At 38.1% G+C, this 27257-nt stretch overlaps 1 protein-coding gene across 2 annotated transcripts; it reads right to left on the bottom strand.

The window, feature by feature from the left end:
- LOC309712304 (integrin alpha-M-like) lies at positions 1 to 27016 on the bottom strand. Of its 2 annotated transcripts, none has more exons than XM_082543013.1 (30): positions 26906 to 27016; positions 26105 to 26207; positions 25741 to 25844; positions 24830 to 24900; positions 24364 to 24478; positions 22613 to 22740; positions 22342 to 22487; positions 17229 to 17379; positions 9696 to 9846; positions 9359 to 9432; positions 7744 to 7864; positions 7471 to 7610; positions 7197 to 7343; positions 6894 to 7106; positions 6656 to 6789; positions 5927 to 6069; positions 5662 to 5816; positions 5404 to 5526; positions 4776 to 4849; positions 2414 to 2555; positions 2227 to 2325; positions 2034 to 2113; positions 1862 to 1948; positions 1713 to 1782; positions 1515 to 1613; positions 1312 to 1392; positions 1086 to 1217; positions 811 to 924; positions 614 to 724; positions 1 to 447 (listed from the first exon to the last, which is right to left on the bottom strand). In XM_082543013.1, the coding sequence occupies exons 1-30, from the start codon at positions 26940 to 26942 to the stop codon at positions 349 to 351; spliced, it is 3444 nt and encodes a 1147-aa protein (XP_082399139.1). In that variant the 5' UTR covers positions 26943 to 27016; the 3' UTR covers positions 1 to 348. The 2 variants fall into 2 exon arrangements, with proteins under 2 accessions (XP_082399139.1, XP_082399140.1); XM_082543014.1 differs by having other exon boundaries at positions 1086 to 1196.
- Between the last annotated feature and the right edge of the window lie 241 nt (positions 27017 to 27257).

The raw sequence follows: 27257 nt of genomic DNA, 5'->3' as shown, positions 1-27257 counted from the left end.
AACAAGCAACATTACACAATTTTAAGCATCTCAGTTGAATTTCACACATTTTCCAAAACATGATCATTTGAATGGTTTTTTTCTGCTCAAGAAAATTGTAGTTGTCATTTGGAACAGGTTTAATCTGAACACGTTTCAAGTCCTGAAAAAGTTTTTGCCTTTAGGTTCATTTTTGGGATCCTGTTTTGATGGTCCTGACAACTAGGTAGAAACATTTTTATTTTGGTCAATTAGTCAAGGAGTGATGTAGTTTAGACACCACAAGCATTTGGACATTTCCGGGCATCATTTTTATTAATAAAATGTAATGAAAGATTTAGAGCATCAAGACTACAAACGTGATCCTTGCTATTCAGCGGATTTTGCAGCTGCATCAGTCCCTGGACCTGGACTGTCTTCTTCATTTTCATTTATCATCCGTTTGTATTTGCTCTTGAAAAATCCCAACTGGGAGTAAAAAAAAAACATAAAAATGCATCAGTCATTTGTGGCAATAAAAAGGAATGAAAATAACCAAGCTACATGAGTGAATATAATAATTTATTTTTAACTAGATGTTTTCTATACTAACTTTGTGAGGCTGTGACACTGACTGAAAAAAAATCGAACTTACCTTATGCAGGCCAGCAGTGAGTAAAGCTAGAAAAGCCAGCCCTCCCAGGGATCCTCCAATGATCTCTTTGGTGAAATTTGGCTGAGGATACACCTCTACCTCTGCTTCAATCTGACAGACAAGTTAATAGAAAGTAAATAAATTTAAACTATTATATAACTGAAACGAGAAAACAATAGAAAGCAATTTCCAATCACCTTGCGAACAGGAGGATTACTGTTAGACCCTGATGCAAAGTAGATGTACTGGTTTTTGTTGTACTCCAGAGTGGCTGTGCTGGTTAAGAGGAATTTGGCAGACTGAAGTCCAATCTAAGAAAAAAAAAAGTGAAATAAATTGGGGATAAATTAGGTGTTGCTTGATTTAACAAGGAATGATTTTATCAAAAGATTTAACAAGTTACTGCTACATAATCATCTGTAAAAATAAAAAATATTAATGAATAATTGAACATAAAATTCCTGCCAGTTACCTGCTCTATCCATCCTGAGCTGAGGTTGGCAGAGATTTCGTATGTCCTACTCTCCCGTATCCCCATGGATGTGCTGCACTTGAACAGTCTGCACTTGGCTACAGAGCAGTCCTGTGGGCCATTTGAAGAAGACTAAATGCAACACAAGTTTTGATCCAGTGTAATGTTAATTTTAACAATACACTTTGGTTAAATTTCAACAGGTAAAGTGCAGTAGTATACATACCACAACTTTATTTTTTTGTATCTCAGGAACAAAAGCTTTCACAGGTGGTTCTTCATCAGTTCCTCTCTGACATTCTGCAATCTGAGATATATGTTTTATTTATATACGTTTGGTTTTATTTTAATTTCTCTAAACCCAATCATCCATACACAAGCATAGGTCATTTTTGAGTCTGTAACTATCAATTCTCAAACACATATTACCCTTAGACTGCTCAAATCCACCCAAATGTCTTTTTCACCAAGCTTCACTGGAACCCTGATCACCACAGTGAAATTCAGCGCTCTGATATCGTTTGTAACCTAAAATTGAAAAACAAAAGTATAACTCAGCAGTATAGTTAGGTCTACATCATACAATGAACTTTTGAACTACAGACATATGCAGAAGTTGTATTTCACCTTGACTGATTGATGGACTGGTTTCTGCAAATCGTTCATCCCAAATGTAAAATTGTTGTAGCTGAGGGAGCTAAACAGGTATATTTGAAATATTAAATGCCATGTAAAAAAAATAAACTTTTCCCCATTACAGTTAGAAAAACACATACTTTTCAAATGTCATAAAAATGCTGTATTTCACATAAATTGATTTCTTTTTGTAGAGTTCACTTGTTGTGGCATGCTCCTGATTTCCACTGAAAGAGAGAAAATAAATTATTTGTACTGTATCTATTGGACTATTGTTTTAATGAGGAGTACCTGTAGCAAAATGAAAAGTACCTGCTGGCATTCACAGTGACAAAGATCTTCCTCTCAAGTTGACTGTTGGTGTCAATCCCATAGGAGACAATGAAGCAAGCCTTAATTGAATGAGAGAGATAAGAATGACTCCTATTTGTCTGTAAACTGTGTAAAAGTGAAAATAAAGGAGTGAGAAAAGATATTCTATACAGAGAAAAAGTATAAAGCTCACCTTAGTTTTGCTCTTGAAAATTGGCTTGTCAATAGTGCAGTCTGTCCTTCCTCGAGATAAACCATCTTCACTGTCCAAAGAGTTGCACTCAATTCTTCCCTTTATTAGAAACAAAATTACTGCCGGATGTATTGGAAGAGCAGCAGATCAGTGATGAACTGATACAGACTTGATCCTGGTGTCTTACCTGCTGAATGGTGAACTTTCTGTAGGAGAGTCCAGCTGGATACGTGAGAATAACACGACTGTTGTAGGAGTTTTCTCCTCTATTCTCCACTGTGACTGTGACATCCAAAAGCTCATCAATGCCCACTTTAACCACTGAGGATCTGTCAGAGTATGAGGAAGCACAAGGAAAATGGAAGGAAAAAATAAAGTTACAGCTATACTACACTCAACAAAAATATAAACGCAACACCTTTGTTACTGCTCCCATTCCCCATGGGATGGACGTAGAGACCTAAAATTCATTCCAGATACACAATATAACCATCCCTCCCAAACAGTGGTCACAAATCAGTCCAAATGTGTGGTAGTGGGCACATCTGCTATATTGAGATAATCCATCCCACCTCACAGGTGTGCCACATCAGGATGCTGATCTGACATCATGAGTAGTGCACAGGTGTACCTCAGACTGCCCACAACAAAAGGCCACCCTGGAATGTGCAGTTTTGTCTCACAGCAAAATGCCACAGATGCCACAAGCAATGAGGGAGCGTGCAATTGGCATTCTGACAGCAGGAATGTCAACCAGATCTGTCGCCCGTGCATTGAATGTTCATTTCTCAACCATAAGCCGTCTCCACAGGCGTTTCAGAGAATATGGCAGCACATCCAACCGGCCTCACAACCGCAGACCTCGTGTAACCACACCAGCCCAGGACCTCCACATCCAGCAGGTTCACCTCCAAGATCGTCTGAGACCAGCCACCCAGACAGCTGCTGGAACAATTGGTTTGCACAACCAAACAATTTCTGCACAAACTGTCAGAAACCGTCTCAGGGACGCTCAACTGCATGCCCGTCGTCCTCATCGGGGTCTTGACCTGACTCCAGCTCGTCGCCGTAACAGACTTGTGTGGGCAAATGCTCACATTCGATGGCGTCTGGCACGTTGGAGAGGTGTGCACTTCACGGATGAATCATGGTTCACATTGTTCAGGGCAGATGGCAGCTGAGAATGTCCCAGTTCTTGCATGGCCAGCATACTCACCGGACATGTCACCCATTGAGCATGTTCGGGATGTGCTTGACCGGCGTATACGACAGCGTGTACCAGTTCCCACGAATATCCAACAACCTCGCACAGCCATTGAAGTGGAGTGGACCAACATTCCACAGGCCACAATTGACAATCTGATAGACTTCATGCGACGATGTGTTGCACTGCATGAGGCAAATGGTGGTCACACCAGATACTGACCGGTTCTGGGTCCCCAGACCCCCAATAGTGCAAAAAACTGCACATTCCAGGGTGGCCTTTTGTTGTGGGCAGTCTGAGGTACACCTGTGCACTACTCATGATGTCAGATCAGCATCCTGATGTGGCACACCTGTGAGGTGGGATGGATTATCTCAATATAGCAGATGTGCCCACTACCACACATTTGGACTGATTTGTGACCACTGTTTGGGAGGGATGGTTATATTGTGTATCTGGAATGAATTTTAGGTCTCTACGTCCATCCCATGGGGAATGGGAGCAGTAACAAAGGTGTTGCGTTTATATTTTTGTTGAGTGTATTTTTACTCTAATTTATTCAAAAGTAAAAGCAGAAATTAAAATCACAAATTGGTGCCAAAAGGGACATTAAGAAGAAACTTTCTTGACCTGTTTATATGTGAAGATTCTCACCAGATGACTTAAATAATTAGTGATTCTATCAGTTATATTAAATCATCTGTCACTCTTTCTGTCTTCATGGAGCCAAGTGTTTGAGTTTTAGTGGGTTAATGATTTCTTTTTGATTTAAAAAACGTTCAGGCGCTGTCGACTTCTGTTAAATGTTTGATTTTATGTTCCTTATTTCTAATGAGCTTTTATTATTGTGTCCTGTTAGTTCCTTGCTTAGTTTTTATTCTTGATAGTTGATTCCTTTTTTGATCCCTTTGTGTTCCTCCAGGCTTGTCTCAGTGGGGTTTTTTTTGTCTTTGTGTGTCAAGTTTGGACAAACAAGCTTGTTTCTTGAGTTCTACTTCCTTGTTTTGTTCTCTGTTATCATTACTGGAAGACAAATCTGTTCTGTATTTTATCTTAGTTCCCCCTTGTCCTTTGGTCCTTCCAGCCTAACATATTCTACATTTAACAACACAGTTTTGGCACCCAGAATAAATCTTATATTTGTTGATTTGGGAAGTGAGACGTAAATACAACTCGGATCTAAAAAAGCATTTTGTTTTTGTTTGTTTTTATAATTTATTTATTTCTGTTCACTTCCAAGTTTGTCATTTTATTCCTTTAAATTAATTAATAATTTTAGTGTTCATACTCTTAAACTTGACATGCTACCAGACACCAAAGCTTGAGTTTTGCACCTGACCCTCACCTGGTGAAGTTGAAATCCACTTTTAAGTTATCAACACATTTGTTGTCAGTGCCGCAGTTGATCTCAAACCCTAACTGTGGAAGAAAACATAATATAAAACATATTTTTATTACATTATTTACAGACTAAATTTAACATTGAACATTTGAAATCACCACTTTTTGTATTCCACCATCTAGCTGTAGTTTTCTGCAGAACATTTCTGTTCTCAATCCACTTCTGGAAAATCCTCTGCACACACAGGAACCTATGTATCAGGTGTGATCCCACATAGAGATACCCTTCATAAGGCTTGTGTATTTTTAATTCAGTTATTTTCAAAGTTGAAGTTTGTCACTAGGTTTGAAGCAGTTGAGAAATGCACAGTCTCTCCTTGGCCCCGAAGCTAGAGTTACATAGAAAGTAAAGTCATAGTAGAATTTGTAATGCGTTTACTATATAGAGAGCTACAACTACAACTAACTCATTTACTTCTAGTCTCTTCAATAGATACTGCTCAAACAGACACCAATAATAACATTATTTCAGACAATTTAAGGGCAAAACACTAAAATTTCGTAACTTCATAAACTTCATAAAGACTAGACTCAGATGCCAAGTTAATAAGGTGTCGTTAAAGGTTCCTCACAGGATGAATAGTTGTTGCTTGAGCCTGTGGGGCGAGACTTGGTCTAAGTTTTTTTGAAGGAAAACCATCAAATGTGAATTTGAGCTCATTGGAAAGTTCATTGACAGCATCTTCTGGACAAGCCTGCAAGAAGAGAGCAGTGTTAGGTTCACATTCAGTGTTTGAGGACACAAAAAAAAATACAATTAATTAAATAACATCTTTTGTTTCATGAAATGGTCATAATATTTTTTTTCTGATGTTGTTATTCGGTTTTACCTCAATAATAAATTTTACAGTTGAACACAGTTTGCTAGTTAAGTTCACAGCAACTGATCCAGATTTCGCTCGTTGTTTCCCACTGATGTACGCTCGGTTGTTCAGAGGTTTGCGAGTGGCATCCAGCGTTAAAGTATAATTAATCCTTGCTTCAGCTGGAATATATCAGAGTTTGATTTCAATGCTACAAATTTACATACAGAGAAACCATCAAACTGCTGGATAATGGCTTTGTAGTTAGAAAAAAGTGAGGAGAATGATGAACCTGTGTTGACTGTAGACACTCTGCTCATGGTAAAGCAGACTGTAGCTGTGTTCTCCAGTGGTTTTGAGCAGGTTGTATTCTGAATACGGATTTCGTTTGGGCTGAAAGACACCTCAGCTTTAACCATTACTACAGGTCTTGATCTGTAAATGGACATCGAAGGAAAATATATGTGAGCTACGTTAATCTTCAATAGCAAACTAAAAATTGCTCTCCATTATTGGTGTTCTGACTTGGATTAGTAACAAGACTACCCAGTTGTCTAGTGTTTTGAGTAACACATGATTTGCATTTCTGCATCAAAGTCATTTGTTAGAACAAAGCTGTTGCTATTGTAACAGATGTAAAACTGATGTTCAACAGATGTAAAATAAAATATAATTTCACATTTTTTTGAGACTCAAATCCACACAAGCTGTTTTTCCAGGACCTTAACTGACAGATGTATTGCTTCTTTAATCACGAGAGAAACCATGATTATAATGATGTAACAAGATGATTAGAAAAGAAATTTTTTCTAGTGATTCGACCATTTTAGCATGATAAAATTCATTAATATAATGTGACCTCAAAAAAGTCAATTTATTTATTTTTTTTACCCTGCATCGGTATTGGATTAAAAAGTCATAAATCAATCATGTGCAATTCTCATAAAATTGACCTTGTAAAGTGAACAATATCAATTGCTATAAATAACAATAACACATGACTGGAGTATCTTGGACTTACCTCAGTAAGACAACTGTGCCCTTTGAACCCACCGCTAAATCAGGAAGTTTATCACCGCTCTGGTCAAAAGACGACTGACTGATTGATAGACCAAAAAACATCAGTCCTGACTGGACCTCAGAGCCAGTAATTCTCTGTGTACATGAAAATATTTTAAGTAATCAAGCTGCAGATTGTTTAGACATATTGCAGGATAAATGCAATTAAAACTCTTTGTGAATTTTTTGACGTTATGTACCTGTGAGTAAGTAGGACTGATTCTTCCTCCTCCTTCACCATTAAATATGTAGATGCTGCCTTCACCATTATTCTCCAAAGGTGCTCCAACTGCCAAATCCATGAATCCATCTGAGTTTAGATCAGGCAGCACAGCAAGAGAAGAGCCGAACCTTCCTTTGACAGCTGCACGTCCTCTTAGTACTAATGGATCATCAAAATTACACTCTACAAACTGAAAGGAGAAGAGTGAATATTTTAAGATCATTAAAAGTTGGTAAATAAACCGAATAATTTAATTACAGTAGGTGATATTGTGATTTACCAAACCAGTTAATCTGCAAACATAAACTCTTCCCTCTCTATCAGGCTCCATGTACATTGGGGCTGATATGAAGATTAGATCAGTGATGTCATCATTACTTATGTCCATGGTACACACCTCTGCCCCGAAATATTCACCAGTCTGATACTGTGTAAGAAACAAATTATTATTGAAAGGATTCAGGTTTAGGAAAAAAAACATCAGCTTTTATTTGAGAAAATAATTTATATATAGTTTACAGTGTTACATTCACATCTGTCTTGTAAATACATACCTGTGATGCCAATGGCTCAATTTTTTGGTTTTCAAAGTTTTCTCTATTAACAGCGACCACAACTCCTCTGTGTTTATATCTTGGAGCACCAACAATTGTCAGTGAGCCGCTTTGAGTTTTAGCAATTGCCATGGAGTAACCTAGAATTTAGGTAGGCCAAAAAGGAAAGACAGATATAAAATCTGATGTTTGTGTGAAAGAATTACAGCAGAGCTGTGAATGTACATGATCACATGTGTATAAGTTAGATTGTTAAAGCTGTAATATTCTTACCAAGATAACTGTCAGACTCCAAAGACACATCCTCATATGTTTTCACCTTCTGGCCGCCAGTTGTGTATTGCACGTAGCCTCCCTTCCACTGGTTTGCACCAACAATAGACATCTGAATTCCCTACAGTGTAGAAAGAAAATACAATTTATATACAATTTAGACAGAAAGTCATAAAAACTACCAGACAGGCACATGTGAATCTTTCTTTCTATGACTAGACTGTCTGGTGATTTTTTCTCAGTCGCTTTGGTGCTTTTCTCACATCACTATTAACATTTGCACAGCAGTTAGTGTATTTCTCAAAACAATTAGTGCAAACTGCAAAACCTAGTTGATAACCTGCAAAAGCAGGTCACTTGCTCAAAATCGATAATCCATTCCTCAAAAGCAAGTATTCGTGTCAATGAAACTGTCAGTGTCACCAAAATGAGAAGTCTTGACACCATCTTGATGAACAAGTTAAAAAATGGCTTTGTCATGTTTTCACAGTGTACAGTATTCTCTCAGTATCTTTTAGTGCAAAAAAGGGTCAGGTCGGTGACACTACCTGAAAATGCTCAAGACAGCACTATACACTTTTTGCACAGCCATGTACAGTAAAATCTGCAGTAAAGTTAGACATTCCAGTAGTTATGGAAGTAAGAGAGTACAAGACACTGAATACATATGTTTCACATTTTTACTGTGTAGGATGTTTGTAATTCTACAACATTGTGCAAAAGAAAAATACTCTACAGTCACGTATTTAGAATAAACATGAGAAATAACCTTTTGGTAGAGCTGTGCACAAATGTGAACAATATAACAGTACATATTGTAACGTAAATCATTCTGGCACATTCAGACGTTCCTTTCTGTCTCATCTACATCACAACGGATATCATCCCTTGCAATGCAGCAAGGAAAGTCTCCTGGAGTGGCGAATCCACCCTCTGCATGACTCTGCTGTGGTGTTATCACATGCTGCATCCATGGCTGCTAGCAGGGCCATTTGTGCATGTGAATGCCGGTCATAAACCTTCAACCTCCAGGCAGCCAAAAACTCCTCTATCGGAATAAGGAATGGGGAGTAGGGAGGGAGATATTCAACAGACATTCTGTCATGTGCTGCAAACCACTGTCTGACCAGATGTGTGTAGTGAAAAGGGACATTATCCCACACAACAACATACTTGTTGAGTTGACCTCCACCCCTCTCATTCTCAGGGACTATGGCATGAGAGAAATTGTTCAATTTCAGGGACAGGAAAAAATTTATGAAAAAAAGGTATAACATTTGCTTGACAGCATTTGAAAACTAATTCACCAATTTTGTATTTAATGACTCAATGAAATAAAGACTATTAGTTTGATTGGGAACCACTATTTAGCTTCCAAAAGTATAGTTCATTTTGACTGACATGACATAAGCAAATGATAATGTTGTCGATGGCAGAGAATTGAATGAAAGCAACTGATACATGTCCAAGAGCATTTGCAATTTGTTCAGAGGAAGGAGAAATTGCTACTATGATGTGCACAAATGACTAAATGTGGAGGTTGCACTAATGGTTTTGAGAATTTTCATTTTGATCTGAGAAAAGCACCAAATCGACTGAGAAAAACTGTAATTACCTCAGGCACATAAACTGCACTGAATCCCTCTTGAGACATTTCCATTTTTAGTGTCTCTCCACTGGTTTGAGATCCTGTGACAGAAAAATAAGCGAAGATAAAAGACAATACAATTTCACGTTACAAAGACAAATTTTCATTATTATTCAAGTTTTTTGCTGTTCATCATAAATGTGTCACAGCACTTTTATAATAAACAGCATGTAGAGCAACAGGAATTTTACCTTGACATGAGACATTAAGTTTGTTTTTTCCTTATTATTAAGTATAATCATTTTAAATTTGTATGTTTACAGAAATTTGTAACAAAGTTAACACAATACATTTATGTTTGTACCTTCAATGGAGAAAATTTTTTCTTGCAAATTTTGTCTTATTATTTCAAGTGCATCGAAGTTCTCCACTTGAAACACGTATTTGTCTGAGGGAGATGATGCAATGGTGCGCAGTTCTTGTTTTGCTTCAGTTTTATTAAATGCATTTCCCACCTAGGGTTGTTGAAAAAAATACATTTAAGTTCTCATACTATGCAAGATGCCTTGCTTTATTAAAACACAGTTTTTAATAAACTTAAGGTTTTATCTCCATTTATAATACATTTTACAGACATGTTTTATGTAGCGTTAAACTCATTACATCCAAATCCAGAATACACATTATTCGTGTTCCAATCAGTAATTTTGCATTGCCATTTATTTGAAAAACTTCATTTCAGCTTTGTGTATTTATTGGGATGTGCTTTGATTTAAAGGACACATACACACATATATATGTGTGTGTATGTAGATAGATAGATAGATAGATAGATAGATAGATAGATAGATAGATAGATAGATAGATAGATAGAGGAGAGAGAGAGAGAGAGAGAGAGAGAGAGAGAGAGAGAGATGTATATATGTGTGTGTCCTTTAAATCATGTGCATATGTGTGTATATGTGTCCTTACATATATATACACATTATGGAATGCCGTTTAGGAAAATATTATATATATAGAATGATCTTCTGAATATACAGTCACTAGTGTTTTCCTTGTTTGTAGCTGCGAAGAAAGGCACTATGAGCCAGTCCGCACAGAATCGTGTGGCTCAGATTTTAAGTAATGAGGAGCTATTAACACCCAGGCAAATGCATGTTTTGGCCAACCTAATATTAGTACCAGTGTACTGCATCGTGCTACTGATGAAGAAATTTGAATAAATTCACTGTGGAAGACCAAATGCAGTGAACCTCTCCGGTCAGATAGCCCCTGGTTATCCAGCTAATGTTATGGAGAACGTGCCTTCCACATCACAAGAGTCCCTCACAGCGTGTCCCATCTACATTCTTAGACCTTGCACTCGAAAGGGCCCAAAGCAGAAGAGGTAAGAACGGAACTAAATACATTGAAATTACTAGTGGAAGGTTAGCAATTGCCCGTAAGTTTCAATTGCTAGACTAAGCTAAGTAAACAAAAATATCACAGTAAAAAACAGTGTGCGATAGACTCACAGCGTGTGATTGTGGAGACTAAACTGTGAAAACATGCGATTTCTATAATATTTCAAGCTGCAAACATTGTGTGAAAGCAAAGCACATCATTCAGTTGTTACAATACATAGTTTTTGGCAGTATATAATTTAATGAAACATTTTTCTAAAGCAACAAAAAGTACTCTGTGAATTTAGGAAATTTTTTATGTGATTGTTAAGTTTCTCCACCCACCCATCCCACTATCTTCCATCATCTATCTATCCATTCATCCATCCATCCATTCTCTTCCACTTATCCAATTCAGAATTCCAAGAGCCTATCCTAGCTACCATGGGGCTAGTGGGTATTTATTAATGCAAATTGGATATGTGTACAGCATGGTGTATTTTGTTAAATAAAATGTGCTTCATTGATCAGAGTAGTGGGAGTATATTACATGCAGAAATGTTTACTTTGCCTTTATTCTCTAATAGGTTTCGAGCACAGCTAAGTAGGTCACAATCTCTGGCTCAGTCTTTCACCAAAGTGATTCTCTTGCAGGACCATCTAACTGCACATGTGCCAAGGTGTAACAAAAAAGCTTGGCTTTTTGAAAATGGACATATACAATCTGCACTGGAGTTTAGCTGTGAATGGGACTCAGACAAAGTAATGCAGTCAATAAGGACTGCCTTCCAGCCAGTTGTTGAAGGATGCAGGTAAGCTTTAGATCCTTTTTCATAAAAAGATTGTTTTTGTTACTTAGATTATTATACTATTAAAGGTCAACTTTGGGTATTTCCAAAAAGGATCTGTGGGCACTGATCAGATGACTGGATTGATATCTTTTAGAGTTAACAAAAATTAAACCTTTTGATGTACTGTATTGTATTGTATTGTAGTCTGTTAGCATTAACAAAACTTTCATATACACTATGTTTTCTTCCTCCCCTAGGCTACAGATTTTGCTGACATGCCACACCAAACTAGTTGAGCCATCACTCACTTCCAAACAGACTTTGAATGGAGACCTTGTGAAAAAACTGTTTCATCAGAAGTCAATTTATGTCAGACCTCAAAAGGTTATTTAATGTGAGGACAATGAATCAGTAATTAATCCTGAGCATTTCAGCAAATGAATGTATGTTCATAAAATAAAATCAAAGTAAAGATGGACAATGTTTAACTCCCTTAAACATTGTCACTTGTATTATGTTTAAATACATAATACATAAACATAATATTAATATTTACTATGCCATTTTGTTGTCAGTATATTGAAAAGTATTATCTGTTTATATTTACAGACATATTCTGATGGAGAGAGTAGCCATACAAGCAGGCAGGATTTCACAGAAATGTTGAATTCTGACAAATGCGGTAAATATTCCTATCTAAAAGTAGCTCCAAATAAACTGGAAACCATGTTGCATTTATACGTATATAAAATATATATCTCCAAGAGATGTAATACTAGAAATTACAAATAAATAGCATGCTAAATTTGGGTAAAATTAAGGGATAAAAAGATACTAATTACTAACTATACAATACTATAATCATAGCTGTACAATACTAACTGTACAATAAACAAAGACAGAACAGGGACAATACAAAGTGGATTGTGCAGTAGGTATAGAATACCAAGTACCAATGCAAGTGCTGAATTTACAAGAAAGATTATACCCAAATGTGATTTCAGTTTCACTTCAGTGTATTAAAAGCGTAGATAAATGCATTATTACCAATCCTGTTTACTGAGTACAAATAATAGACTATTTCTGCATCCACCTAAGCTTAAATTGTTGTGGTCTTCACTAACTTCTTTTTTCGACACTATGGTTTCACTAAATGCTAATTAGCTTCATGTGTGACTTTCAAAGTACAGCTTAATTTTCAAAATATGCATCAGTTTTTCTTTTGCATTAATCTTTTGGTATTTTAACGTATCAGTATACCAATAGTCTTAGTTAGAATCTCATTTTGATTTTGTATTTTTCTATCTTATAGTTGAAAGTGAAGTCTCTTTGAAAGATATTCTTGTTTTCTGCACCGGATGTGACAGCATTTCAGCCCTGGGTTTTTCCCCAAAGCCAAGCCTTGAGTTCATCACTAACTGCAGATTTCCAGTGACCAATATTTGTGAAAATATCCTTCGTATACCAGTTCATGTAGTGTACTACTTTCAAATCAGACATGGATTTTGCAATACGGAATTCACCAGGATTTGGAAGAGCATAATGATGTCAAGGATTGTAGAAATGATGAGGATTTTGTTTTTGTTTTTCTGTTTTGCATATGCATGTTTTATTTTCTTGTTTCTTGTTAATGTTGTTAACCTAGCGTCAGATTGTCAACCTGTCCAGGGTGTACTCTGCCTCTCATCCTGTGGTAGCTGGAATAGGCTAGCAACGCAGATAAAAATAAGCAGAAGAGAATGGATGGATGCAATTGGTTTCAGTTTATACATATGAGGCATATTTTGTTTTTGGATTGAAGTTCATCTGTTTTCCTGCCTATATTGCATGTTTTGTCTCTGTTCTCTGATATGACCCATAGTAACATTCGATTATTTAGTACCCCTGCAGGCAGCAAAAGAATATGCCACAACCTCACTGTTAAATAGAATTCAATTTTGTCAAATGCTTCCTGTGTCTAGCTATTCCACACAATGTATGGAATGTCAGTGGTAATGTCATAATATACGAGGTTTATCAGCCATGTTTTGTATTTCAGATACCTTTGTTTATTTTTGAAATACTATAGCTAGATGTAGTCATTGAACGATCTGCCACCTAGAGCAACTTTTCTTTACATTCTCAAATGAGATAAGTCTGTCAAGATTCCTGGGTCATTGACCCAGCGTTTTCAGTTCATGTTTACTGTTTCTTCCACATGTTCCATTTCCTGTTTCATTACATTCAGCCGTACTCACCTGTGTCCAATTATCATTCAGTCTTTGTATTCAAGTTCCTCAGTTTTACCAGTTCACTGTCCTGTCATTGATGTTGTGATTGTCTTCATTCCCGTCTGTATTCCGTTGTTCAGCCAGCCATTCAGTCTTTCAGTTAGTTAGTGAGTCCTGCCGTTCCTGTTCTGTTCACTCACTCGCTCTAATAAATCATCATCATTCTGCACCGTGAGTCCTGCGTTTGGGTCCCTTCCTGTCGTCCTCTCACCCACACACCACGACTCCTGACAGAATGACACAAACCGTGCCATGACGACACGCTGTGGACTCAGTGGACACTGTCCTGTTCGAGCAGCAGGAGGCAGCGCTCTCCCGCTAGGGCGGAGGAGCTCAGGGGGAAACAGCGGCTCTTTGCGGAAGAAGAGCACATCTTCGAGGGGAGTCGTTTGGCTCTGGGCGGACCTCAGAGAGGCCGTGTTCTCCCACCTGCTGCCTCACCTGCACCGGAGTATTTGCCTCGGAGAGTGGGCGTCTCTCGCCGCGCTTCAGCCTCTCCCTCTCTTGCCGCTCCGCTCCTCACTCACCCACCGCCTCATTCATCCGCCTGCTGCCACAGCTAAGTGGAGGCAAGGCTCACGCCGCCATCCTGTTTCCTGTTTGGAGCAGCAGCATCCGGTGGTGAGCGAAACAGACTTTTTTCTTTCACCTCGCCATAATCCAGAGACTGTTCACCGCCCACCTAAACCAAAGACTGTTTACTGCAGGGGTAGGCAACTCCAGGCCTCGAGTGCCGGTGTCCTGCAGGTTTTAGATCGCACCCTGGGTTAACACACCTGAATCAAATGATTAGTTCATTACCAGGCCTCTGGAGAACTTCAAGAAATGCTGAGGAGTCATTTAGCCCTTTAAATCAGCTGTGATGGATCATGGACACATCTAAAACCTCCAGGACACCAGCACTCGAGGCCTGGAGTTGCCTACCCCTGGTTTAATGTGACTACATTCTGGATTATCCAATTAATTCTAACCATCCTGCCTCCGAACAGACTGCTCCACCATCTCAGGCTACTGCTAAAGACATTATCACTGTTAAACCTGATAATTTCTCCCACTCAATCACCATTTCCTCACCCATTACTCAACCTTTTTCTCCTAGCAGGGCAGCTCAGAGCCTGCTTTCCCCTCCACCCGTTTCACCTTCTCAGGGGGGGCGGCAGCTAATGCTCAGCCTGTCCCTGCAGCACCTCAGATGGCTAGGGCCCAGCTAGCACCCACTCGTGTGCCAGCTCCCAGGACGAGGGCAGCTGTGACCCAGTCTACCTCCACACACATTCATGTTTCTCGGGTGGGGGTGACTGGTGTCCAGCCACCCCCCGTGCCTGTCCCAGTGCTCAGGCTGAGGGCAGCCAGAACCCAGCCTGACCTCCCTAGAGGCTTGAAAGAGCTAGCCTGTCCACCTGCTAGTCCACCTCTTCATCCACCTCCTGATCCAGCTTTCCATGCTCTAGCACTGTCTCTGATCAGGCTAGCTGAGCTCTTCCCAGCTCAAGCACCTGATGCGCTAGCCCAGGCTGCAGCTTTGTCCCCTTCACTAACTCAGTCTTTAGCTCAGCCATTAGCCTCGCCAGTCCAGTTAGTTCAGTTGCCTGCTGTTCAGCTGCCAGCTCAGTCAGTCCAGTCACCTGCAGCTCAGTCCAGTCTCCACCTCTCCTGTCCAGTCAGTTCAGTATCCACCTCTCCAGCCCAGTCAGTTCAGTCTCCTCCTGTCCCCCAGTCGCCGGTCCTCCAGCCAGTCCAGTCTGTCGTCCAGTCTCCTGTAGTCCAGTCAGTTCAGTCTGTCGTCCAGTCTCCTGTAGTCCAGCCAGTCCTGTCTGTCATCCAGTCTCCTGTAGTGCAGTCAACGGATCCTCCGTCACTGCCGGCTTCCACACCGTCGCCTGCAGCTGCTGCTCCGTCACACCGGCTTCCACGCTGTCACCTGCAGCTGCTGCTTCATCACCTTCTCCTCGTCCACGTCGGATTTGGCGTCGGCGGACACCGTTCAGGCCGCTGACTGGACCTCGTCGCCGGCGTGGTCGGCCTCCGGACCTGCTCAATCGCCTCAGCCACTGGCCACGCAGCCACCCACCAGAAGTGTTTCTGTTTGGACTCCGATTCAGTGTCCCATTTGAATATTTATGCTTTACACAGAAATTCATATTAATTTTCACTTGATTTCTAGCTTAACTCACAGGTTTAAATAATAGTTTTTGTTAGGTTTTGGGAAAGTTTTGAAAAGTGTTACAGTAACACTAATGAAAACATATTTAAAGGGGGACTAACAGTATCTCCAACACTGCCAGCAAGTTGTCTATAAATATGACACACATTAAATATATATAATAATATATAGCTGAAATATGAACATTATATCATCATCGCACTATATGACATTACATTCTTATCAAATAATGATACTACTACTACTACTAATAATAATAACTGTTAAACATAACCTGGTTTACATTCTTTAGGGAATGTTTAAGGATTTTGTTTACTTGATTAGACAGGCTTATTGTATTTTGTTTGTTTTATTCTTTTCTTTTCTTTCTTTCTTTGTTTTTTTTTTTTTTTTTTTTGTTAAGGTCAGTGTTGCTCTATTACTACAGAATACTCTTTTCTTCCTCTGGGTTCTGGAAATACATAGTGTTCTGTGTTCCTACCTTTTATGTGTCATTTTTTTCCAAATATCAGCCTGTAAGAGTTTAAATAAAACATTTCTGTGTTTTAAAGTTGAAAATGTATAACAGATATTTTATTTAATAAAATTCACAATTCGTGTTTATTAACAGATAAATTAGTACATCATACCATGATATGTAACATAAAGTGTAACATTTTTTACTGCGACAAGTATGGTTTGTCATGAAAGAAAAGTGTACTTTAAAAACTTTATTTTACTACTTTTATGATTTAAATGGCACAAGTGAATAAGAAGATAAAACCAGTCTTATCAACCTTTACCTAAATAATACCCTTGGAACTTTTTCAGTATTGTGATATTTCACAATTTTTAGTGTCTGGCAAAAAAAATAAAAATTTCTATTGAACACAACTTAATTTACTAATAACTGAAGCATGTGGCATGCATATTCAAAAGTTCATTCTACATATATATTTAAGTTTCATTCTATATATATTCAAGTTTCGTTCTATACATTCAGAAGATCATTCTATATACATTCAAGCTTCATTCTATATATTAAGACTTTGATTGATATATATGTATAATATTTTTCTAAACGGCATTCCATAATATATATATATATATATATATATATATATATATATATATATATATATATATATATAAAAAGAGAGAGAGAGAGAGCTAGCTTCTGGAGGTGTAATAAGTGGGTGGCTCAGTGCTTTTTTCCATATAGTGCCACATCAGTCTTAGCCTGACAGCTGACCAAAGCATATTTTCAGTATGGCACATTCTGTAAGTTTAAATAATTGAAGTACTTACCCCAATTGCAAATCGAACAATGTTTTTACTCTCTGCTAGCTGTACTGCACCATCCAGAGAAGTCCGGTCATTAGATTGTCCATCCGTAATTACTATCAAGACCTTTTTTGCATTAGGTCTCATACCTTCTTGTGGTATGAAAACAGTGTTTCTGTGAAATTAAAAAAATAAAATAAAAATTATATGTATATATATATATATGTATATATATATATATATATATATATATATATATATATATATATATATACTGTATATATATATATATATATATATATATATATATATACAGTAGCGGTTTTTGATACGGGCGACACGGGCGGTTGCACGGTCATCGGCAAAAAAAAAAAAAAAAATTGCTCATACGTCATGCCAGCGCATATCGGGAATGGCATAGGCACCGATCGGTTTTCTATCGCCCATTTGCTGGGAGTAAGGGCGCCCTCCGTTTGCGAGGTGCGACTTCTGCTTGAGGCACAGGGAGGAGAGGGCGGGGCGGCATGGGATTCTCTGACCGAGACGACGAGGCTCCAGTTACAGCAGTGCAAGTAAACAAACAATAAGAAGAGTAAGAAAATAAATATACACTTTAGGACCAGGGGTAAAGGGATCAATAACAATTTAAAATGTGTAATTTACAGTTCGATGATTTAAAGTCTCACACACAACTCGTCGAAAGGGGAGGGTCCGGCTGCTTCCAAATACAGCACATTTCATTCATAATGATGTAAATCCAAGCCCATTATGTATTCATGATTTGAATCCTGGGTTGTGCGAAATCCCAGAAATAAACCCTAGACAAAGCGAATCTGTGAACTAAGGTGTAGGTTGTAGGGGATGGGTGTTCATACTGGAGTGCAAAATTAAAACCAATGGAAGATGGACAAGAAAAGTTCAAAGCAATCAGGTCCTCACTTTAGAAAAAAGAGAAAAGAAGAGGAGGAGAAACGAGCAAAAGATACAGATAAGCAGTTGTGTCATTGGATAATAGCAGGTCATCCTGAAACAATCAGAATCAGAATACTTTATTAATCCCTAAGGAAATTATGTGAGTTAAAGTTGCTCCAAGAAGAAATGGTAAAAATACCAACAGTAACAGACTACACTCCAAACAATACATTATGTTACAGATTTTAATACTAATTAGTCCTAATTAGTTGTTGATTTGTCCTGTTCTCATTGTATGACGAATTATGATGGCTGTGGTAGCCGTTTTATGTTAATGTACAATCCTATGTTTTATGTGTGTGTGTGTGGGGGGGCAGAGGTAGTGTTCGCCCAGGGCTCCAAACAGGCTAGGACCACAACTGTATATATATATATATATATATATATATATATATATATATATATATATATTAGGGGTGCAATAATACTTGTATTGGTATTGAACCATTCGATACAGTGCTTTCGGTTCGGTACGCATATGTATTGAACAATACAAAATTTGTAATTTATTTACCAACTTTTCTTCTGACAACGCTGGCTATGTTGAGCGCTCAGTGGATCTGCGTTCGACCACTCCGCCTAGGCTGCACTGTCGAGTGCAGATCCACTGAGCGCAGCGCAAGCTAGCAGCAAGACAGAAGCTAAGCTCGTTGCAACATGGCAACTGCCTCAATGCTACCCGAAATTGAACCTCCCCCACCCTCATTCAGATCTGGCTTTTGGAACTATCTTGGTTTTCATGTGAAGCATGACCCTGATGGTAAGCGCGTCATGGACAAAGTAAAACAGTATGTCGGATGTGCCACGCAATGCTCAATTACATTGGTGGGAACTAGTGCGTTAGTGCAGTTAGCTTGTTAACCAGTGTTGGTCAAGTTACTTGAAAAAAGTAATCAGTAACTAATTACTGATTACTTCCACAATAAAGTAATCCTGTTACTTTACTGATTACTTATTTTCAAAAGTAATTAACTCATTCACTGCCATTGACGTCTATAGACGTCAATGGCAGTGACTGAGTCAATGGGTTTAACTCATTCACTGCCAATGGCTGGCAGTGAATGAGTTAATTACTTAGTTACTTAGTTACTTTTTAAAAACACGATTTACAACCTGAAGAGGAGATAAAGCGATAGATCTTTCAGCCCAATTCTACTTTTTCTACATAATCCATCATACAAAATGTAATCAAATGGAAAAGTCTCTTTTTTTAACTTGTTTTATCAGTTTTAATCTTTTAACTTTATGCATCAAGCAAAAATTTAATTATATGCAACATTCTCTGAGTTGAATAAATTAGTTTAACATTTAAACCTATTTTCTGCACATTCCAGCACATAAAATAAAATATTTTTTGTGTTTACACTCACTCTTTCAAATAGATGCAAGTAAAACACAGCAGGAAATAAATAAAGTCAAAGACTCAGCAGTCCTGTTGCTCTATTTTCACCTGTAAAGCAGGACTAGGGTAGGCGGATGTTTACCCTGGTGCAGGTGTGCCGCGGTCAGTTGAAGAATCCGCGAGTTTCTCTGTGAATTTCCCATTACGTCGTTGCGCACTCGGTGCTTGCTTGGAAGTTTAGGGGTTTTTTTCACTGTAAAAAGAAGTTTTCTTCCCACGCAGGATGGATGCTAATGTTTTTGTCACTTTTTATGGAATCAAACTCAAAGTAAGGTCAGTACTTCCACGCTTTAAACGCTGCACGCTCATACTCTCTCCCACAATCGATATGTGATCCATTGTTGATCTGCACACAGCTGTTGTCACTAACGGCGCACTCGCTTACGTCACTGTCGTGAGACATTCTCGCAAAAAATCACGGTTTTAGTAACGCAGTAACGCAGCGTTCCTACGGGAAAGTAACTGTAATCTAATTACCGTTTTTGCAATAGTAATCCCTTACTTTACTCGTTACTTGAAAAAAGTAATCAGATTACAATAACGCGTTACTGCCCATCTCTGTTGTTAACGTGTTGACGCCGTCCAGCCCCACGCACCGGGTGATCTGCAGTAACTCGTTAACGGAGATTTGCCGCGTTATGGTGTTAATGTCATTTTAACGAGATTATGCTGACAGCACTAGTGGGAACACAATGAATATGACTGCACATTTACGCAGACATCATCCTAGTGCAAAGACAAGTGGAAGCAGACAAAAACAACAAGCACGCATGCTACAAACTGTATCCGAGTCATTTAGACCAGCGGTCCCCAACCTTTTTTGCGCCACAGACCGGTTTATGCCCGACATTATTTTCACAGACCGGCCTTTAAGGTGTCGCGGATAAATACAACAAAATAAAACTAGTACCGGTGCTGAAAAAAAGAAGATCTATTCATAACACACGTGAAAAGACCAAGGAAAACCGAGTTAACGATAAAAACGATAACAAAATAACGCTGAAAACCGATAAAAACCCTGAAACCATATATTTCACACCTGAGCCTCAACTCTCGCGGCCCGGTACCAAAAGACTCACAGACCGGTACCGGTCCGAGGCCCGGGGGTTAGGGACCGCTGATTTAGACAGCCGTTAGCACATGATTCTCCTTATGGGGACCTGATACGTTTAATATGCTGCTGAGAATATAGCCCAGAAGAAACGTATAGTATAGCTTTTATTTTGGAAAGAGCCATTTCTCTGTATTAAACTCTCTTTTCCAAAGATGAGTGATTTCTCGATCAGATAGATTTTTTTTTTTTGTTAATTATTTTATTGTTTCAGCAACATTAAATTTAAACTGTATTTTTGAGTTAAAATATATATTTATAATTTTAATAAATGACAAATTAAAAAGGCATGAACATTTTTTTGTATTGAAAAAATATCGAACCGTGACACCAAAGTATCGAACCGAACCGTGAATTTTGTTTATCGTTGCACCCCTAATATATATATATATACACATAATTTTATTTATAATGTCAATAAATCTTTTTTACAGTGGACGTATGGTCATGGGGTAGACTGCATGTGTGGGTACAAGAAAACAATTGTTAGAATATAATGTGTTAAACTTGCTTAGATGAGAGGGTCCAGCAGTACATCAGAGAATAGGGAAGGATTTGTCTGTGTGTTTTAGTTTGGTTTAGCCATAGGCCTGAGAGTGTGTAACTGTGTAGAGGGAGAGGAATTTATGGACACTGGGGGTCAACCTGTCATAAAAGGAGACAGGAAGCTACAGTTGGGGGATGCTGATGCTTGTCCCTGAATGTAATAAAAGCTCATAATTGTCATAACTTAGAAGTAGGTTTCCAGGAGACTCTCCACATGCTTAGCTGTAAGAGTAAGACAACAAGAGGCCAATGGCCCAGTGGATGCAGAGTGGGGGTCTCAGTGCTTGTAATATGTTTTGTATGTCTGGTAGTGGAATTTGGTGTACCTTGGGTGAGGGGAGATGACTTTATGACCGGCAGGAAGTCACATATACAGAGACACACGCTCACTCACGTGCACATACATACACACACTGGTACGCGCACACACAGGCCCTCACGTGCTCGCGCATACATACACAAACACAGAGTTTACAACACACCATGTGGGTTTTACAATGGGGTCGGTTCTATAAAACTGGTGGAAACAAACAAAGAAGTGGAGATTTGCAGAGGGACACCGGACCTGTACGTCTCCCCTTCTAGAAGGTGCATGCGTAACTGAAGATGAATAAAGGTTTTGTGAAATGACTACTGAGTCCTGTGTCGTCTCTGGAGGCCCGAGGAATAAAAAAGGAACCGGGGTGAAACTGCTTTATGTAACACGTTTGATTGTTATTTTTGGATCCATCCTTCTTTTTTTATATTTTCATTTAGCATTACACAGATTTTTCTATTCTGCCAATCCAGATAATCCAAATATTAGATTTTCAAATTGAAATTCAATTTAGCCTTTGTTACGAACATCTCTATGGAAGTCCAGAAAAGTCACGGATAATGGACATATTTTTTTGTACAATTCATTATTCAGTTAGGAAATACTTATCGGCTCTGTTGATAATATTTGAAAACAAAGGTCTGTGTACATTATCTCTTTTGAAAGACTGGCATCAGAGTCCACACTTTATTTAATTTGGTAAGAGTCCCAGAAAATAAGAGTCACCTGGACAGGAACTCTGGACAGTAAATTTAGCATAGTGCTTCAGTGATGTGATTTCTTTCCTTACACAACATGTCTGATGGCCTTAGCTGTGAAGGTAGCTCCCCTGTATTGCTGGATTTCATTGATGTCAGTCTCCACTGATCCAGACGAAGAAAATGTTTTAAAGTAAAAGTGAACCCATGGTGAAGTAGAGAACTGGGAAACAGAAAACTAAAAAAAAGGGGAAAACAATAAATATATCAATCTGTCATGCTTCATGGATCTAAATAGAAATAATAATGCAACTGTTTTATGTCTGTGCTACTATTAACTGAAGAGGGACTACAGCATCTTACCTGTGCATCATTTAAGACAAATGATTGGATTAGATCTTTCACAAACTTCTTCATTGTTTGAAAATCAGGAGATGATACGCTGCCTGAACCATCCAACAGAAAGGCAATGTCTACTTGTGGTGGGCACTCTATCAAAGACATGGAGTCAAAATCGAATCAATTTTTATGGGCTAATTTTAACATTTTTCCTCACATCATGCGAGCAAAAGGATTCTGAGGCTTTCAGTAAGACAGTATTCAGTAATGAATGCCACACACATAAGGAAGCTCCTTACCATGCATGGAGGGTTTCACTCCCAGTCCAGCACCCTGAGCCTGAACGCTAAGTGGAAGGAATGAGGCCGAGGACTAATGCATGTCTGAACCATTTTCCAGGATGAGACAATGAATATCCATGAGTACATCAGGAAGATGATCATAACTGACCGCATGCTTAGTAAATGCCTCAGGCAGCAGAAAACCAAGAAAGAAGACCAAGGGGAGGAGGCATCATGGAAGGACAAGCCCCTGCATGGTATGTACCATTGGCAGATAGAGGAAGTGGCTGGAATGTTTAAGATCCATAGAGGCTGAGTTCTACCACACCAGGCAAGACACCATGTGCAGGCTGTGTAATGATGTTGCTGAGACAGCAGGGTGCAAGATGCTAGCAGGCAGGGCATACATGGAATGCCAAGTGGCTGGCATAGTATATAGTAATATATCTGTGCTGAGTACGGCCTGGAAGTCCTGAAGTCAAAATGGGACATGCCCCCAAGGGTTGTCGCGAATTACCGTGCTAAGATCCTGTGCGACTTCCAGATACATACAGATGAACTGGTGATAACCAACCTGCTAATCAACTGGACATAGTAGTGCTGGACAAGGAGAGGAAATGTATAGACAGTTATCCTTAATCCTTAAGTTATCCTTAACACTTTTGAATTTATATTACTATACTTTGATTTTCAGTGTTGTGTACTGTAATTAAATCATATTTTTCTGTAATGTCTTGATGCATTCTCAATCATCCAGGTAAGTAAATCTCCAAAAGTTGATTCTGTTCATCTGGACGTAGTGTTTTCAGTGGGAGAAATGTTCTGTCACTCATCCAAGTGACTTCTTCAGTCTCAGCTGACTGCATTTTCCCCAATCTTATAAACAGTACATTTGCATAATGAGTGAAACCAGCCCACTGAAGACAAATGATTGGATTAGGTCTTTCAGCCCATTGTTCCTTCAGTGGGCTGGTTTCCATTAGCTCACTTATTAAACAGACTATCTGAAATAAAGCAAAGGCGGAGAGGGGGCAACTAATTATTTATAACAACCTTATTTTGATGTGAAAATTATTTCTAAGAAATGTGTAGACTTAATGTACGAGATTTTTTTCTGGTGGCAATTTGGGATGCACATGCACCCAAATCTGTGGCTACAGGTTTAGCCTCATGTGCCATTTTTAGTCCACCAAATCATGCAAGTCATTCATACAGAATGGCATCAATCTCATCCACCATTGGTGTGATCTCATCTTCCACAAAAATCATTTTCCATTTACTCCATTGCCTTTTCTCATTAATTCTTAAATGGTTGAATATATAAGGGGAAGTCTTAATAGAGTTTCAATTTATCTGAGATTTAGAAAATATGCAAGCACAAAGGTAAATATTATAACACTACATTAGGTGTAAAATGGAAAAGCTTTGTTATTAATGGCAAACCAGGACTCTGATAATTATGGATACATTTTTACAAGTTCCATTTACTGTTACCTCGAAGAGAGGAAGGTATGGGAGATCCAAATGTAGTAACACCGTCTATCTGAAAGCACACACCATTGTACATTGTGATACTTCTGCAGTCCTTTTGAATGGTTGGACCACACACCTGAGGAGACAAAGTTAAGTTGTGATTAATATGGTAGGCCGATTATTTCCAAGTCCTTTAAACATTGGTTCATTCCATGTAAGATCAACCAAATCTGAAAAGAACAAAACAAATTTAAAAAACAAAACAAAAAACACTGGGAATCATGATTTTTTAAAATAACAGTAGCATATTTAAAGAAAGTAATGTTATTGGTGACAGGTGGGAGCAACACTGTTTTTCATGGAATGACCTGCATGCATTTATAAATTATAACAAACTATTATAACATCTAAGACACAGAAAACAGAGGCTTTTGATTATCACCAATTTTAACAAAGCACTGGTAATGTTTGCCGTTCAGTAACTCACCACAGTGTTTGCAGTTGTAGCATCACTTTTCATAGTCAAACCAAGGGACATGTTGACTGCAAATCTTGGTGCTGTATTCAAACCAAAATACAAAAACACAGAACAACTGTGAAATTGATAACTAAAATTAAAACACTTAAGCATGGGCAATATCTCCTCTAGGCTGGAAACTAGCATAAATCAGACATTTTGACATCTATTATTATGGTGCATATGATACAACAGGAAGGAATTCTAAATAGAATTAAGTTTCACTATTACTTTATTTTAGTGTGGAGTGTTTTGCTGACTCGAGAGCAGAATTCAGGAGACTAAAGTCAAAAAAGAGAAGGTTAGCATTTAATGCTGAAAAGTATGGAAATTAATAAAAATCTAATAAAAAAGAGAGAACCTATGTATTGCCAATACCCAAAGAACATTAGGAATACATATCCGTGAAGAAACGGAAAAGTAGAGCTAAGGGATACACAGCTATGTGTCCAACACAACAAAGGACAAAGAATGACTTAACATTATATACACAAGAGGTAATGAGGGAAACTGAAACAGGTGGGGAACTACACACATATGAATACAATCAACATAACAAGCAGGGGGAAGACCTAGACATGACACAGTGAGCATAGAGAACATCAGGGGATCACTGAAAGGCAAAGGACAACATGGAGGAAAAATCTCAAGGAAACTCAAGGGAAAAAACAAACATAAACAATACCGATATTGTAATTTTTAGTGCCAAATACTGTGCATGCCAAAAAGCAAAATGAACCAAGAGCTCTCGAAAAGCTCAAAACACTTCCTCCCAGACCTAGTGATCATGACACTGTGGTTTATTTCTTTGAAGGCAAAATACTTACTGTCAGAGTTTCAGGAAATCCTGTAAAGAAATGTATAGATGAATGGTTACCTACCTTCAAATTTTATATTTTGGCAGCTTGGGTGAGAAGTGGTGCAAATATATATTTTCCCTCTTCCATTTTGTGAATACTGTTCAAATGGGGCACTGACGAGCAAACTAAGGAAATAAATGATGCCATGATGAGAATGATATGTCCAAAGAGCAAACTGTAGTTACAGTAAATAAACTACATATGTTCTCTGTTAATAAGTATTTTATCCCTGTTTTATTAATGCTGTCAGGAATAAGTGGTGATAATTTTGTTAAACAAATAATAAATAAATGAATGAATAAATAAATAAATAAATAATTATCAGTAATCTTAAACAGGCAATTATAAACCCATATTCAACATAACAATGTATGTTCTGACTTACTCTGATTGTCTTTGAACCACCTGGTAGCCAAAACCAGCAGCAGAGCTCCTCAAGGTCTTCCAAGCCACGGGATCAATATTGAAACCAAGAGCAATATTTAACCCTGACGATTAATGAAGAAAAAGCATCATCATTATTCTTACTTAAAGCCACTTTATAGAACAATGTGTTTGCAGCACCTCTAAGTATAACCACATGCATGAAACTGCATACGCCCTGTGTTACTTTCATTCTATTTTTTTAACCACATTGTTTTTTTCATTACCACTTGAAAGTATCAACGTCTGACATTTGAAAGTTCTCAACACTGTGGTGCTGAACAACTATTCACATGAAAAAATAACCTGTACAGATTTGCTTGTCCATGGCACTTTAAAAAATGCAAGTGGAAGGCCAATCCAGGACAATGTGTCTTGCATGCAAAAAAATAGATGCCTGTTGCAAAAGTAGGTCCAGTGTCAGTAAAACAAAAACAAGCAGGTGTATATGATGACTGCATGAACTCATAGGACAGTCAAGACCTGACTGAGCTAATCACACATTTCAGCAACTAGTGTGATTCACAGGAGGTAAAATGTATATGAGGAAATGACAATCACAAAAGCGTTTCTAGAAGATATTATTTAACTTATCAATTTAACATCCCCGCTGGTTTTTAAAACGAAAAGATGTTTTTTATTGAAAAATGTTGCTGTGCTGTGGCTAGCAGAAAAGCAATTTTCACTGAAATGCTACTAATATGTCCATTATTTGCATAAATTCAGACAACAGACAGAATAGAAGGCCATAAATTTCTCTTACCTAACAAGGATATTGTAGCACTAATTATCCAGTTCATTGTGTTACTTCCATGAAAAATAAATGACAGATGAATGAATTACTTCTGCTGAAAGGGTCAGGAAAGGAGTTGAAACCGAAGATGCAGAAATCATAGTGTGACTGCTCAAAGCTAAGAGGGTCATTTGAAATAAGTGTTATGTAGGAGGAGTTACAAGACAGAGAGCACTGTTTTATATGATACACTAAACTGTGGTGAGACTGTTTAATTTTGATCCAGTACTTTAGTAATGTAATTTTTTCAGTAAATACTACTAACATTTAAACTAAACAGATTGGAAAGTTTATTCGTGTCTGCAAATTTCAGTCATAAGTA

The sequence above is a fragment of the Aulonocara stuartgranti genome (genome assembly GCF_965226115.1).
Source record: "Aulonocara stuartgranti genome assembly, chromosome: 8".
NCBI lineage: Eukaryota > Metazoa > Chordata > Actinopteri > Cichliformes > Cichlidae > Aulonocara > Aulonocara stuartgranti.
Note: the sequence above shows the minus strand (reverse complement) of the source record. Positions and strands in the feature narration are given on the sequence as shown.

Coding starts and splice junctions, on each gene's coding strand:
- LOC309712304 (XM_082543013.1), bottom strand. CDS start 26,942: ATGAACTGGATAATTAGTGCTACAATATCCTTGTTAG. Junction 5,527..5,661: donor CTGTAAAATTTATTATTGAG/GTAAAACCGAAT, acceptor CTCTTCTTGCAG/GCTTGTCCAGAAGATGCTGT. Junction 725..810: donor GTAATCCTCCTGTTCGCAAG/GTGATTGGAAAT, acceptor CTTGTCTGTCAG/ATTGAAGCAGAGGTAGAGGT.